At 52.1% G+C, this 15,844-nt stretch overlaps 2 protein-coding genes across 2 annotated transcripts; one reads left to right on the top strand and one right to left on the bottom strand.

Moving 5' to 3' along the window:
* Positions 1–365: 365 nt before the first annotated feature.
* On the bottom strand, positions 366–8,051 carry Qpctl (glutaminyl-peptide cyclotransferase like). Its single transcript, XM_027430939.2, has 7 exons — positions 7,786–8,051; positions 7,272–7,415; positions 5,471–5,758; positions 3,791–3,943; positions 3,582–3,681; positions 2,027–2,143; positions 366–810 (listed from the first exon to the last, which is right to left on the bottom strand). The coding sequence occupies exons 1-7, from the start codon at positions 7,993–7,995 to the stop codon at positions 665–667; spliced, it is 1,158 nt and encodes a 385-aa protein (XP_027286740.1). The 5' UTR covers positions 7,996–8,051; the 3' UTR covers positions 366–664.
* Positions 8,052–8,564: 513 nt separating this feature from the next.
* Snrpd2 (small nuclear ribonucleoprotein D2 polypeptide) lies at positions 8,565–12,205 on the top strand. The gene is made up of 3 exons (XM_027430938.2): positions 8,565–8,720; positions 10,828–11,007; positions 11,947–12,205. Coding segments are annotated over exons 1-3 (357 nt in total). The 5' UTR covers positions 8,565–8,718; the 3' UTR covers positions 12,122–12,205.
* The last annotated feature ends 3,639 nt before the right edge of the window (positions 12,206–15,844 follow it).

The following is a 15,844-nucleotide window of genomic DNA, read 5'->3' as shown; positions in this document are numbered from 1 at the left end:
TTTTTTTTTTTTTTTTTTTGGTTTTTCGAGACAGGGTTTCTCTGTGGAGCTTTGGAGCCTATCCTGGCACTCGCTCTGGAGACCAGGCTGGCCTCGAACTCACAGAGATCCCACTGCCTCTGCCTCCCGAGTGCTGGGATTAAAGGCGTGCGCCACCAACGCCCGGCTAGATCTTTCTTACCTTTTGAGTGAGGAAACTCTCATGTCATTTCTCAGAGGGAACTGTGGCTCTCCTCTAAGCAAGATGTGGAGACCCAGCTGGGCTTCATCTCTGTCCTGAGTTCTGAAGCCAACGCCAGTGTGGGAGTCAGAACTGGGTCCATGCAGTAGCAAGTTACTTACAACAAATGAACTGACGGAAAACATTAGCTACAGAGAGAGGATTCATTTGGTTGGTGGTGCTGGCCCAATTGCCAGCCTATGTTACATCATTTGATCCCTGGGAACTTCCAGACCAGTCTGTTTACTTCAGAACAGACGCCAAAACTATGCCTTTGGCTTCCTCGTTTCCTCAGTTTTTCTGGCATGACCTTGAAATGCAGTGGTTTGAGGTGGTTGTAGCATACTATCTGAGGTGAGCCTGGCTACCCCGCACTGGCTCAAGGTGTCCTCTCATGTCCCACAGCTAGGTGTGAAAGATCCTTCCAAAGTATCTGTCTGCAGGCTAGAGTCCCAGGTACTCAGCCAGGAACACAGCGAGGATGCGGCTCAGGTTGTGCACGGTGGGTGGGTGGAGGTTGTCCTCCGTGTCAGCAAAAGTGTGCCACACAGCAGGAAAGGGCGTGGCAATGAGGTGGAGCACCTGGACCCCTGGAGCAGACAGGAGGTTTGGCCACAAGCTGTAATCCACAGCTGCTACAAAGCACCCATTTCAATTCATAGACACAGAAGTTAGTGCTAGCCCTTTATAACCTCTTAACCCAGGACCTTGGGCATGCTAAGCAACTGCTCTACCCCTGAGTTACATTCCCCAAGCCCTGAAGAATGATTTTAAATGTGATTTTCATGTTGTTTAAGAAAAGTAATTAGAAGCCAGGCGGTGGTGGCGCACGCCTTTACTCCCAGCACTCGGGAGGCAGAGGAAGGAGGATCTCTGTGAGTTCGAGACCAGCCTGGTCTACAAGAGCGAGTGCCAGGACAGCCTCCAAAGCCATTTGTTTTTCTTGTCTCCAGAAAAACAAATAATAATTACAGCTGGCCAGTGCACACCTTTAATCCCAGCACTCAGGAGGCAGAGGCAGTTAGATCTCTGTGAGTTCAAGGCCAGCCTGGTCTCCAGAGTGAGTTCCAGGACAGCCAGGGCTACACAGAGAAACCCTGTCTCTCTTTTTTGTTTGTTTGGTTTTTGTTGTTGTTGTTGCTTCAACTGTTTATTTGTAGTTCATTGGTGATTTGCTTGCATATATGTCTGTGTGAGGGTATTGGAACCCCTAAAAAGGAGTTACAGACAGTGATGAGCTACCACATGGGCGTTGGAAATTGAACCTGAGTCCTCGGGAAGAGCGGCCAGTACTTTTAACCATTGAGCCATCTCTCCAGCCCTTTTTTTCTTTCACCAGGCTGGCCTCAAACTCATGTACATCCACCTGCCTCTGCCTCCCGAGTGCTGGGATTAAAGGTGTGCACCACCACAGACCAGCGAACCTGTGCTCTTTTTAACCTTAATCCCTGTATTCCACTGGAATCCTGCTCTTGGAACATTTCCCTGTGTAACCACAGAGACAGGTGGACGGGGGCCCATGGGACCATCTCTGACACCCAGTTCCTGGCCCGCCTGTAGAAGCCCTCACTGAAGCCTTCCCTCTCAGGGAAGAAACGGGACAGTGCTTGCCTGGCATGCAAGAGGCTCCTTGCTGGCTTGCTGTGCCCTGGGCTCAGCTCAGGGTCAAACTGTGCTGTGTGTTTGCAATACGTGACGCCCTCCATTCTCCCCATTTTAGAGATGGAGAAATCAAGACTGAGCACTTGCCAGCAGCCCCTAACCCTGGGGAGAAGGCTCCCCTGTTCCCCTGGTCCCAGCAGGTACCTCTTCGGAGGAAGGGCAGGTGGTCATCTTCCACCGGGCCGGGGGGCTCCCCCGGCTGGAAGTACATCACTTCCTGTGGGTGAGACTGCAGTAGGTTCAGACGGTGAAGGCGCTTCTCTGGAGAGGCCGGATTGGAAGACAAGATTAGTCAGCTGTCAGGGTTACCACCCCAAAACCAACGTGTGTACGAGTGCACCGCGAACACGCAGCGCCTGTAGAGGCCACAGAGGGCATCAGATTCCCTACATCTGGAGTTACAGTTGGGAGCTGCCATGTGGGTGCTGGGACTCAAACCCAGGTCCTATGGAAGGGCTGTTACTTGGTGAGCCATCTCTCCAGTACCATGATTTTTTATGGCAAGCTTCCTGTCCCTGGGCTCATTTAATCCTCTGTCTAGGAGGGAGATGCCTCTATTTGTTAGTGATTGGGGGTAGTGTGCATGTGGGGGTGTGGAGTCAGTTTTCTTCCCCCCCCCCGTTTTTTTTTTTGAGGGGAATGTTGATTTTTTCGAGACAGGGTTTCTCTGCGTAGCTTTGGAACCTGTCCTGGAACTCACTCTTGTAGACCAGGCTGGCCTCGAACTCACAGAGATCCACCTGCCTCTGCCTCCCGAGTGCTGGGATTAAAGGTGTGCGCCACCACTACCCACCTTCTCCCTACAGCTTTACATGGGTTCTGGGAATTAACTCTGGCCGCCAGGCTTTTGAGGCAAGCACCTTTACCCACTGAGCTATGTCACTGACCCCAGGTTTCTTTAATTATTTACTTTGACATTTTTGGAGACGGGCTCTCATGCGGGCTAGCCTCAAACTGTGTGGCTGAGGATGACCCTTGCTCCTTCTGCCCTGCAACTACCTCCCAAACTCTGAAGTTACAGGCATGCTCCACCACTGTAGGCTGTTATTTATTTTGAGATAAAGTCTTGCTTTGTAGCCCAGACTTACCTAGAATTCACAGTCCTCTTGCCTTAGCCTGGGATAAGGTGCTGGGATGCAGGTGAAAACCACCAGACAGCTTATGCTAGCATGGGACTCACGATGTAGCCCAGGATAGCTTTGAACTTGCAATCTCCCTGCCTCAGCTTCCTGAGTGTTACGATTTCAGGCATGCACCACCATGATGACAACTATGGCCCTGTTATCGTTATCACCATGCTTATTTTACATAAGAAATAGAGGCTTAGCTGGGTGGTGGTGGCTCCAGCCTTTAATCCCAGCACCCGGGAGGCAGAGGCAGGAGGATCTCTGTGAGTTCGAGACCAGCCTGGTCTACAGAGTGAGTTCCAGGACAGCCATGGTAACACAGAGAAACAAACCCTGTCTTGAGAAGCCACAAAAACAAAATGAAAGGAAATAGAGGCTTAGAAAGAGGAAGTGTGGTTTGAAACTCGGCCAGTGTCACCCAAGAGTTCTACTGTCACAATGGCTATACTCCGCCTTCATGGATCAGTTTGTGTCTTCCCTAGTTTTGAGCCCAGGGATGGGGAGGGAAGGCTAGATGGGTACACAGAGGTCAGCTGGTAGTCCTGCCTTTGGCCTTGGCCTACCCTCCTTACCGATGCTCCTCAGTCGTTGGAACCAGCGGGCTGTGCGGGGGAAGTGACTGAAGAAGATTGGACTGGGCGCTCCCAGGAGGTCAAGAAGAACAAAGAGCTCCTGGGGGAAGGAGTCCAGGGCTGGAGTCTGCTGAGTCTGACCTATGCTACTGACCGTACCCTTCCCCCTCCCTGCCCCCGGCTCCAGAGCCCAGAGGGATGGATCTTACAATAGCCTGGATCCTAGTGGGGCCGGGGCTGTGTGGGATTGACTCCAGGATGTGAGCTAAGTGCCGGGAGCCATAAAGCGAGTCCCGTGGTCCCCACTCTCTCAGCGCCTCCTCCCCGTCAAAGAAGATCAGCTGCAGGCTCACGGGTGCTGCCTGTGGAAACAAGCAAGCAAATCGGTGCCAACCCTTGGCATCCGGCGACACGGCTGGGATGAGGCAGACCAAGTGGCCTCCTTAGGCAATGTGGTAACAAAGTCACCGCTGGAGCCAGAAGGGTTCAAATCCATGCTTTTGGTGGTTGTTAGATATGGCAACTTTGTTTCGTTTTGAGGTAATGTCTAGTATAACCCAAGCTGGCCTGGAACTTCCATCCTCCTGGAAATTCCTCCCTGGAATTAGAGGTGTGTAGCAAAATGCCCATTCTTATTTTTTTCCTTTTTTTTTTTTTTTTTTTTTTTCAGTACTGGGGAATGGCTCTAGGGATGCCCATTTGCTAGACATGCACTGTACCCCCTGGCCCTCTCATTACTTTTTTTTGGGTGGACAGGGTTTCACCAAATTGCCCAGGCTACCCTTGAGCTCACTCTGTAGCCCTGGCTGGCCTTGAACTTCCCCATGTCTGGAGGATCTGAGATTACAGGCCTGTGGCACCAGGGTTGGCTCGATTTCTTCATCGACGCATGGGGTTAATAGTTCCGTTCCCAGATCACATTTGAATCCAGGTTGTAAGAACTGAATGAGTCAGCTCTCGTTATTACTTAAGCCCATTGGGCAAGACAGACAAACAGAGAGACAGACAGACCCACCCAAAAGGGAATAACTGTAGCGTGCAGGTCTATGTTCAAGCTACACTCAGCGTGGCACACAGTTCACTTCCTGTTGCCTGCGGACCAAGACGCAGAACTCTCAGCTCCTTCTCCAGCCTCTGTCTGCCCACATGCCACCACGTCACCAGCCATGACGACAAAACGGACTACACCTCTGAAACTATAAGCCGCCTCAATTAAATGTTTTCCTTTATAGGAGTTGTCATGGCCATGGTGTCTCTTCACAGCACTAGAAACCCCAACTAAGCCATGCTTGTGCGCATGACTGTAATGCCAGCTCTCAGGAGATGGAAGCAAGAGCGTCAGAAATTCAAGTTCATTCTTGAGTTTGATGCTAGTGTGGCCTATATGAGACCTGGCTGGGGAGAAAAAAAAAACAAAACAAAAAAACAAAAAAACTTGTGTTTCAGTGCGTAGAGTATACGCTGGAAAATAAAGACGACAGTGGGGGTTGGAGAAAACAAGGGTGGCGGCGGGGTGTGTGACATGTGCCTGCCACCCCACTGCTTGGAAGGGTCATGCAGAAGAATGGCTGGGTTCGGGGCTGGAGAGATGGCTCAGAGGTTAAGAGCACTGGCTGCTCTTCCAGAGGTCCTGAGTTCAATTCCCAGCAACCACATGGTGGCTCACAACCATCCGTTATGAGATCTGGTGCCCTCTTCTGGTGTGCAGATATACATGGAAGCAGAATGTTGTATACATAATAAATAAATAAAATCTAAAAAAAAAAAAGAATGGCTGGGTTCAAGGCTAGCCTGGGCTACATTCCAGTGAAACCCTATCTCAACAAAGAAAAGAATGACAGAAGCAAGTGAGGATGTGGCTAGGGACAGGACGTCCTCCCCAGTCTCACCTGCTGCTGCTGCTTGACTCTGCTCAGCATCACATCAAAGGCCTGGGCCAGCTCCAGAAGCAGGGCACAGGGCACAGCCGAGTCTGTGGCCCCCACAAAGGGAGGTGACCCAGGAGGGAAGAACTTGGAGTCATAATGGCAGGCCAGTGTGAGGTGACGGGCAGCTCCTGGGTCAAGTGTGGCCACCACGTTCCCGAAGTCCAATGGCCCCAAGGGTGTTGAGGCTGTGAAAGGGTCCAGTTCCACGTGCCAGCCTGCTGATAGCGACCGCAACGTGGTCTCCAGGAACTAATGGCAAGAGAGAGGTAGGAGGGTGGACAGGGAGGGACTGGGGAGGAGGTGGGGAGAAGGGTCTTGTGACCAAAGCCTCGCAGAGCAGTCTGGGTGATTAGAAAGTCCCACTTTGGATTAGGTTGTTCCCTTGACATAGTCTCCTGCTGAGGAACAACTGGGTGCCATGTGGGGTAATGACACCTCTTTTTTTTTTTTTTTTTTTTTCTGAGACAGGGTTTCTCTGTGTAGCTTTGGAGCCTATCCTGGCACTCGCTCTGGAGACCAGGCTGGCCTTGAACTCACAGAGATCCACCTGCCTCTGCCTCCCGGGTGCTGGGGTTAAAGGCCATGCACCACCACTGCCCAGCTCCATACCTCTTGATAGCAATAAAACTACATGGCTTACTATGTAGTTCAGGCTAGCCTTCAACTTGCTGTATAGCTCAGGCTGGCCTAGAACCCCAGATCATGCTCTTCTGCCTTCTGAAAGGATTATAGGCCCAGGCTACCCATAATGCTCTCTCTCCTGTCTCCTCACGTTGATTCCTCCAAAATCACACCTAGGGTGGCCTTCCACTAACTCACTTCTACCCTCTCCATCTGTCTGTCTGTCTGTCTCTCTCCATGGTGCTGAGGACTGACTCAGGATAACACAGTCCCACACTGGTGGATGCTAGGCGGGTCTTCTCCATTGAGCCACACCCCCAACCTCACATTGGTGATTTCAAAGCAAGTGCTCTCCTGTTGAGACATGCTATGACTTCCTCTTAAAAAGCTCTCACAATGTGCCAAGCCTGTTCTAGGATCCCTATAAAGTCAGCAATGTCAGTGAAGGTCCCCATTCTGCAGGTGAGGAAACTGAGTCCCAGAGAGGTTAAGAAAGCTAGCCCAACTAAGGTAGATCCTAAATACAGTATCTGAATGGCAACGCAGCAATGCTACACCACCCATTAATGAAGCCGACCTTCTTGGATTCTATCTAGAGGTAACTGTGGGATTTGAACAAAATGTAGTAACTCCCCTGGGCTTCAATTTCCCCATCTGTATAGCAGAGATCACATTGGTTCCGACCTCACCAGACAATACATTGCCACCGTTCCTAATACAAAGTAGGCTTTTGGTGGGTGTTTTATAGTTTGGGATCTGTGCACCACTGTGAGAATCTATAGAGTATGGTTCGCACACCTCTCCCGCCCTGCTCCCCTCCCCAATCAGAGCCCCAGTCTGCCTCCTGGCTGTTCCGGGATCTTAGATGCCTGAGTTCCATTTCCTGCCAGGCTGGGGAAAGGAGTTTAAGAACTGGAAATGATGGGGCTGGAGAGATGGCTCAGAGGTTAAGAGCACCGACTGCTCTTTCAAAGGTCCTGAGTTCAATTCCCAGCAACCACACGGTGGCTCACAACCATCCGTTATCAGATCTGATGCCCTCCTCTGGTGTGCAGATAGACATGGAAGCAGAATGTTGTATACACAATAAATAAATAAAATCTTTAAAAAAAATAAAAGAGTTGGAAATAAGACCCTTTACCTTTCTCACTTGGAGATTGCCGGGGCTACCCGGGGGTCGCACAATCAGCAGGGGACGCAGGAAAGTGCCCCAGAGACGCTGCGGATCCAGCTGCCCTACCACCGTCCGTAGCTTGGCTTCCGGAAGGCTTCCAATCAGCGGGACCTTGGTGGGGAAGAGAAGAATGAAGACAAAACCCCCCATCCCCACCCTCTCCTGGGCGCCGCTGCCCCCTGGGAGCCCTGACTCTTCTTGGTGGTGCAGCAAAGACTTGGAGTTCACATGCATACACCCTAGAGCGGGAGGGCGTCTTCAAGGCAGATCTGGCCCCTGCTACTATTAGAGCCCTGACGGGAACCTTGCAAACAGATGTCTTGGGGCGCGGAGCTCAGATCTGCCCGCGTTGCTAGGCTGACCGCCTGCATCTCCAGGACGGCGAGGCAGGGGCGTGCGCTTGCTTGAGTGATGGAGAAAGAGATGTCACCCGCTCGGCACGGGAAACGGAGGAGGGACCGGGGCCCCAGGCAGGCCTCACCCGCAGATCCCGGCTGCGTGACAGCTCCTGAACCTCGGGGTGCCAGCCGTTCCAGACCATGAAGAGCGCCAAGCCCAGGGCGAGCGCCAAGAGCAGCAGGGGCAGGAGCTGCACTCGCGGCAGCAGGCGGCGCTTGGAAAGCGAGGGCGGCTGCATCGCGCCGCGATCCCCGAGCCGCTGCCGGGGCCGCCCGCGGCTCCCGGGACTCATGGCAGCAGCGGGGCCCCGAAGCCGGTCGTCCCAGACTGAGGTTTGAGTCCAGGCCAGGCTCCGCCCCTCCCCCCTATCGCTTACGCAAGCCAATAGGGAAGCAGAGCGGCGGCGGCATCGTCGCGCAGACGGCCGCGATTGGCTCCTTCTTCTCCAGAAGGCGGTGCGCAGACCCGAGGGCCCGCCCCCCACGCAAGAGGCGCAGCCAATGAGTGGCGGCTGACCGTGCGGAAGCCGCGCCCGCCGCCCTCAGGTGTCCATCAAGGAGAAACGGGCGGCGCCCATCCCTGAAGCAAGGAGGCGATTGGCTCGCTCGAGGCCACGCCCCCCCAGGAGGAGGCGGGCGCCGCGCGCTTGGAAACGGAGCTGTGTGTCGTGTCCCCGCCTCCTCCCCGCCCCCGTTCTTCTTCCACCCAGACGGGGAGTTAATTCGAGCCAGGCCCGGCGGCTCCCCCTTTTTGTTTAGTCGCGAGCGGGGGGGTCCCCCTATTGTGATCCTCACTGACATGGAATCCTCCCTCCAGGCATTTCCTACGGCAGAGAGCCGCCGCCGGGTCGCTATGGCAACGTGACACGCCCACGCCGCTGGGGCGGGTTGCGCAGGCGCCGACGGAAGTGATCCCAGAGGAGGGAGGCGGAAGTCCCGCCTTCCGCTCGCTCTACTCCGGAGGCTACACGGCAACGCGGCGGAGGCGGGAGTGAGCTGCGATCGAAACCTCCACCATGTGAGGCCGGGCTGGGCTCCCGCGGGGACGCGAAGGTGGAGGGAGGGACGCGGGCGGCTTAGCAGGTGGACTGTCGGCTTGGGGTGCTCGTAGCGGGGGCAGAGGTTCCTCCTGAGGTGTTAGGGGACGGGCGTGGGGCCTGGAAGGACGGGTCTGGAGTTCCGGAGCCGGACAGCTTCTTCTTTCTTTTCTTTCTTTCTTTCTTTCTTTTTCTTTTTTTTTAAAGTTTATTTATTTATTCATCATGTAGACAGTGCGAGCCAGAAGAGGGCACCAGGTCCCATTATAGATGGTTGTGAGCCACCCTGTGGGTGCTGGGAATTGAACTCAGGACCCCTGGAAAAGCAGTCAGTGCTCTAACCTCTGAGCCATCTCTCCAGCCCCCCTCATTTTTATTTTTTAAAGATTTATTTATTTACTTACCATGTATACAGTGCGTGCCAGAAGAAGGCACCAGATCTGGCACCAGATCTCATTACGGATGGTTGTGAGCCACCATGTGGTTGCTGGCATTTGAACTCAGGACCTCTGGAAGAGCAGTCAGTGCTCTTAACCCCTAAGCCACCTCTCCAGCCCCCCTCATTTTTATTTTTAAAAGATTTACTTATTTATTTACTTACCATGTATACAGTGTGTGCCAGAAGAAAGCACCAGATCCCATTACAGATGGTTGTAAATCACCATGTGGTTATATTTATTTATTAACCATGTATACACTGCGTGCCAGAAGAGAGCACCAGGTCTCATTATAGATGGTTGTGAGCCACCATGTGGTTGCTGGGAATTGAACTCAGGACCTCTGGAAGAGCAGCCAGTGCTCTTAACCCCTGAGCCATCTCTCCAGCCCCGACAGCATAACGGGCGTGGGACCCTGCTCTGTACTGAGTCTTGTGAAAAGAGCTGTAAGAGGAAAGCTGAGCCTGGTGGCACATGCCCAAGAGAGGCTGAGTGAGGCAGGAGGATGGTGAATTCGCGCCCAGCCTTGGGCTGCACATGGAGACCGTTTCCAAAAGTAATAGTAATTTTAAATGGGAGCCGTAAATGGATAAAGGTCTCGGCAGGGGAAGGGAGTTCTATTAAAAAATAGTGAAAGGCTCTCCAAAAAAAACAAACAAGCAAAAATCATAATGAGGGACTTAACCAGGATAAGGTAGAAAACAGACAGGGGGGCTTTTTCAATCTGCCTGGAGACTCTCAGAGTAGCAAGCTACTGCCATGGTTTGATGTGTTTATTCACCAAGCAGGTGTTACACAGACTGGTTGTTAAGTTAGACACACGGTGTATAAAAGGTCCGTGCCACCGAGAGAAAGTTTTTCTCACTGGGGCTGGTAAAAGGAATGGGGTAGGAAGACCAGAGAACGTGTTAGATGATGGAGAGTGCGGATGAAGAAATTTGAGTAGCTACCACAAAAAAAAAAAAAAAAAAAAAAAGACTGAAAATGCAACACTGGGCTGGAGTTATAGCTCAGTGGGCAGAGTACATGGCTACCTTGGGTTCTGGGTATAGTGGCAGCATGCCTGTAATCCCAGAGGTCTGGAGGCAGAGATGGATAGTCTGAGTCTCAGGTCAGCCAGGGTTACACAGTAAGACATTGTTGTGGGGATGGCGGGCACCAGGAGAAAGGTAACGGAAGATTAGGCCATGGATAGAAATAGCCAGGTTCTGGATATGTCGTAGAGGCAGATGACAAGATGTGAGGGTAGATTTCCTTTAAGAGAGTGCCGGGCTTGATGTTGAACTCCTGTAATCCCAGAACTTGGGAGGTGGAGTCAGGAGAATTGAGAATTGAAGGTCGTCCTTAGTTATATAGCAAGTTCAAGGCTAACCTGGGCTATAGGAGATCCTGTCACCAAAACAGAAATCAATTAAACAGTAGAGTTCTAGCTTAGAGAACCCGCTGAATAGAGTTGCCATCAGTGAAGACGTGGGGAATGCGTGGGTGGGAGAGGTTTTGGTGGTTAGACAGCTGGAACGGGCTAAATAGACAATGTCTCTCCCACCTCTGAAAAGGACATTTGGGGACCAGGTTGAGGAGACACTGGACAGTGCCTTTGATCACTCACACTTCCAAGCTCACCCATCTCACCCGTGGTTTTTCTATTCAGGAGTCTCCTCAATAAACCCAAGAGTGAGATGACCCCAGAAGAGCTGCAGAAGCGGGAAGAGGAGGAATTCAACACTGGTCCCCTCTCGGTGCTCACACAGTCGGTCAAGAACAACACACAAGTGCTCATTAACTGTCGAAACAACAAAAAGCTCCTGGGACGGGTGAAGGCCTTTGATAGGTGAGCACTGAGTCTGAGGGGCCTGAAGGAAAGGTTATTCCAGAAGCATAATGATAGTAAGTTGGTGACAAACTCCTGTAATCTCAGCACTCAGAGGGATCACCATGATCATGTTAGAGGCCAGCCTCCAAAATAAAAAATCAGAAAGTGTGGGGTGCTCTTTTTGTTGTTTTTTTGTTTTATTTTGTTTTCCAAGACAGGGTTTCTCTGGCTTTGGAGGCTGTCCTGGAACTAGGTCTTGTAGACCAGGCTGGTCTCGAACTCACAGAGATCCACCTGCCTCTGCCTCCTGAGGGCTAAGATTAAAGGTGTGAGCCACCAACGCCCGGCTAAAATTTGTCTTATCTGTCTATCCCATGCCTGCTAGGATTACAGGCATGGAATACAGCACCAGGCCTGGTTTGTTGTTATAGTGACTTAGAAGGTAATGAGTTGCCTTATGATCTAGTCATACGTGTCTGCCATTGTACTTTGTTCACATTCACTGTCCCCAAGCAAGCATTTCTGAATGAACTGATCCAAGTGTAAACACATGGCCACCTGGCATCATGAGGACAGGACGGAGCAGCACTGGAGTTCATGTGTTAGTAACCCTGCCTATCCTAGCACCTGTGGGTGTGGAGGAGCAGGGGTTCTCTTCAGCTTCTTCCCTAAGTACTTAGATTTGATGGCAGAAGTGGGGCCATTTTGGTTGCTTTTATTCTCCCAGGGCCATGCTTCAGAAATGCTGAATTCTAAGTCAGGTGGTGGTGGCTCACACCTTTAATCCTGTCTCGGAAAACCAAGAAAAAAAGGATGGGCTGAGATGTCACTGGTGGCCTGCCCACCCTCATCCTGGGGCACCCACGGACCTTTCTCCCTGCCAGGGCCAGGCAGGAGGGAGGTGGGCACTGGGAACGCCCCCTCACTCCAGCCTTTCCCCACCCTCTACCCCCCCAGGCATTGCAACATGGTGCTGGAGAATGTGAAGGAGATGTGGACTGAGGTCCCCAAGAGTGGCAAGGGCAAGAAGAAGTCCAAGCCCGTCAACAAGGACCGCTACATATCCAAGATGTTCCTGCGCGGGGACTCTGTCATTGTGGTTCTGCGGAACCCGCTCATCGCTGGCAAGTAGAGTAGAGGCCTCTTCCCTCTACCTCGCCCTGCCAAGGCTCGCCCTGCCCAGTGGGATGGAAATAAAACCCTGTGTTTTTTTGTTGTTTGTTTCCAGTGGTCTCATCTCTGGGAGGGAGGCAGGCAGGCAGGCAGACAGACAGACAGACAGACAGACAGAGTCAGGCTGTCTGTCTGTCTCGGGCGGGCGAAGCTCTAGGACAGCACCCGGGAGCAGATGAGTCCCGCTCTGCTCCATCCGGGCAGGAGACACTTTACACAGAAATGACCCTAATTCATCTTCGGCGCGCTGTGGGCAGGGCAGTTCTCGGCAGTCTGGGGAAGGAAAGGTGGCCTCTGTATGGTGAGAGGACGGTGGAAGGAGCGGCCTTGCTCCCGACTGTGCACAGGGGCGGGACTGACAGCCAGCCTCACCCGCCATTCCCGCCAGTATCCTGGGGAAGGCCCAGGGGGCGGGGCCTGGAGAAAAGGTGGGAGAAGGAGCACCTGTCGCTAGTGCAGCCACTGCCTTGAGGGGGTGTGGCCTCCCTCGGGATTCTCTCTCTTTGTCCCCACCCCCTCCGGGTAATTCCAAACACAAGATAGAAGCAGGAGATCACAGGCCTGAGGTCAGGATGGCTTCCCTCTTTAAAATATATATGAAGCATGTATGGGTGTGTTGCCTGCATATATATATATATATATCTGTGCCCGGTGCCCTCAGGGGCCAGAATAGTTGGGTTGGATCCCCTGGATACGCAGAGTTACAGGTGGTAGTGAGCAGCCGCCATGTGGGTGCTGGTGGGAACCGAACCTGGGTCGTCTACAAGAGCAGCAAGCGCTCTTGATCTGTGAAAGCCACAGTAGTTACCTTGTGAGCCCTGTGCAGAACTGGGAAGCCTGCAACAGAAAAGACCTGTGGTGCTTGGTCAATAAAGGTGTGTGGTCCCTGAGTGGCTGCCGGAAAGAAGTTTTGGTGTAGACTCTAAAGTCATCTCTTTTCCTCTGTCATTCTTTTACGGTCCTGGGGACTGACCTAGGGCCTCGTGTGCTTATCAGGTGCTCCAGGATGAGCTGGATCCTGAGCCCCCATTCATTTGTGTATATACATGAGGACTTTAGGTGGCCTCTGGCAGGGCCCTCAATTCCCTTGAAACTGAGCCTCTCTGAACAGAATTATGCTGGCAGCCAGCAAACTCCAGCAATCTGTCTCCAGTGTGTGCTGCACATTCAAACTCAGGTCCTCATTTTTGCACAGCAAGTGCTCTTCTCTTACCCACTGAGCCATCTCCCTAAAACCTCCATTCACTTTTAGTTTTGAGACAGGGCCCTTCCCAGGAGGTTCCCCCAGGCTGGCCTTGAGTCTGCAATCCTGCCTTAGTCTTCCAAGCAACTAGGATAACAGGCTTGTGTCATCAGGACTACAAGTGACATTCAGAAAGGGCATTGATTTGCCCCAGAGTCACCCACTCAACTAGAGATGAATGAGGGTACATCAGGAGAGGCAGCTGGGGCTGTAGGATGGCTCGGCGGCTACTGAGTTTAATACCTGGTACCCACATCTGGCAACCACCTTTAACACAAGGCCTGGGGGATCCAGCACCCTTTCTGGTTTCCTTGGGCACCTGCACACAAATGTACATAGATTAGAAATAGATCTTTATGCCGGGTGTGGTGGCACATGTCTGTAAGTTCAAGGCTAGCCTGATCTACACAGTGAGTTCCAGGACATCAAAAGCTACACAGAGAAGCCCTGTCCAAACAGCACAAAAAAGATCTTTATGGCCTATCATGGTGGCACATGCTTTTAACTCCTGGCACTTGGGGGAGGCGAGTTCAAGGCCAGCTTGGTCTACATAGTGAGTTCCATGACAACCAGGGCTTCTCAGTAAGACCCTGTCTCAAAAAAAAAAAAAAAAGAAAAAGAAAAGAAAAATGACAACAAAAACAGCCTAATGAATAATATAATAAACTAAAATGAAGTCAGGCATAGTGTTGCATGCCTATGATCCCCACAGCTTGAGGGGCTGAGGCAGGAGGATTGTTGCAAGTTCAAGACCAGCAGAGCTCTACATGGTGATTTCCAGATGAGTCAGGCATAGTGAGACCATCTCAAAAAGAAAGGGCTCTGTGGGAAGTGCATTCATAAAGGAGCTAGCCTGGGCTCACCTCCACCTCCTCCCACCTGATGACACCCATGATACTGGGGCCAGTGAAGGCAGCTCCTGATCTCCCATGTGCCTCAGGACTGAGGAGAAGCAGGGCCAGTGAGGAGAGAGCTCTGCCCCAGGGGCACTGAGAACCTGGGATTGGAGCCTCCAGACCCTCAAAAGGTACTTAGTGTCTCAGCTGGGCTTTCTGTGGGGTCTCCCCAGCACAGCTGCCACCCTCCTCACAGGGGAAGTGGGTGATGGTGCCATGGAGGAAGACAGCCAGCCACTCTGTGTGGTGACCTAAAGATGGCAGAGGCAGGCGGATCTCTTGTGAGTTCGAGGCCAGCCTGGTCTCCAGAGCTAGTGCCAGTACAGGCTCCAAAGCCACAGAGAAACCCAGTCTCGGAAAAAAAAAAATTGAAGCCATGCAGCCAAGCAGGTGGACAATCTCAGTCGACACAGTTGCCCTGAAGCCTAGTTCTTACACCCAGGAGCAGGGCTGGATCAAGCCCTGAGGTCACAGGCTCAGGCTCCCGTCCTTTCCTGTCACCCTGAGCACTACTTAGCAGACAGGGAAACTGTTAACCTGCCTCCCAGACAGCAAAGGTTGCAGTCCTGGCCATCTGGCTTCCCAAATGGTGCTTTTTATAAACTAGCTTTTTTCTTGCTGATTAATTGCACAAGGTGGTAGGAGCACGCGTGCGCGTGTGTATGGGTACATGTGCACACATCTGTATGTATGCAGACCCAGGCTCACATGGGAAGCTTCCTCAATCACTCTCCACCGTCTCCCCTGGGTCTCATTGCATAGCGTAGGCTGGCCCCAGATTGCAGCAACGCTCCTGCCTCAGCTTCTAGGTGGGATTACAGGGACACACCACTACTTTCTGACCAGATTATTTTTTGGAGAAAGGATATGCTCTCACTTTAGCCTTGACTATCCTGAACCTTAGTAAGCAAGGCTGGCTTTGAACAAGCGACAGTCCTGCTGCTGCCTTTGGTTGCTTTTGAATAATCCCTTCTGGGGATGAAAGCCACAGTAGCGGTTCTCAGGGATTGCACCAGCCAGATGTGGTGGACCACGGGTGAGTTAAGCAGTGTTGAGAGATTCCACGGAACCCTGGGCAACCTGAACATACAGGTCCCAGAAGAGGGAACAGTACAGACAAGTTGGGAATTTAGGGACAGCTGATACAATAGCCCATTTAAGAAATGAACTAAGCTGGTTCCTGCTACTTTTACTGTTTATTTGAGACAAGGTCTCACTTAGTTTAAATATTCAACTTGCTTTCAGTCAAGATGACCTTCAACTCAACCTCCTCCCACCCACTGCCACCTGCCAAGTGCTCAGATTGATTACAGGTGCCCTTGCCCAGCTCTGCAGTTTCTGTGTGGCCTTTCTAGAGAGGCATCAGGTTCACACACACACAACCTTAACTTGTCTTAAATAGTTTCCCATCAAGATTCCCTTAGGGAAGGGCACAGTGGCAACGCGATGTTCATGTTTTCCTGTGGCCCTAGTCGTCTCCCTTTCCAGCTTCTTCTCCCACCCCATGAAGAAGCAACTGATTCTCATGCTTGATTTACCAGGG

The sequence above is a fragment of the Cricetulus griseus genome, chromosome 9, assembly GCF_003668045.3.
Source record: "Cricetulus griseus strain 17A/GY chromosome 9, alternate assembly CriGri-PICRH-1.0, whole genome shotgun sequence".
NCBI classification, from domain to species: domain Eukaryota; kingdom Metazoa; phylum Chordata; class Mammalia; order Rodentia; family Cricetidae; genus Cricetulus; species Cricetulus griseus.
This window is presented reverse-complemented; position numbering and strand designations above follow the sequence as displayed.

Bases quoted from the DNA above. Each gene is read 5' to 3' on its own strand.
- Snrpd2 (XM_027430938.2), top strand. The intron at 11,008-11,946 runs GTGAGCACTGAG...CTACCCCCCCAG, and splicing joins CGGGTGAAGGCCTTTGATAG to GCATTGCAACATGGTGCTGG.
- Qpctl (XM_027430939.2), bottom strand. From the start codon at position 7,995: ATGAGTCCCGGGAGCCGCGGGCGGCCCCGGCAGCGGCTCGGGGATCGC. The intron at 7,416-7,785 runs GTGAGGCCTGCC...TTCCCCACCAAG, and splicing joins CACGCAGCCGGGATCTGCGG to GTCCCGCTGATTGGAAGCCT. The intron at 811-2,026 runs GTACCTGCTGGG...TGTCTGCTCCAG, and splicing joins CCTGCCCTTCCTCCGAAGAG to GGGTCCAGGTGCTCCACCTC.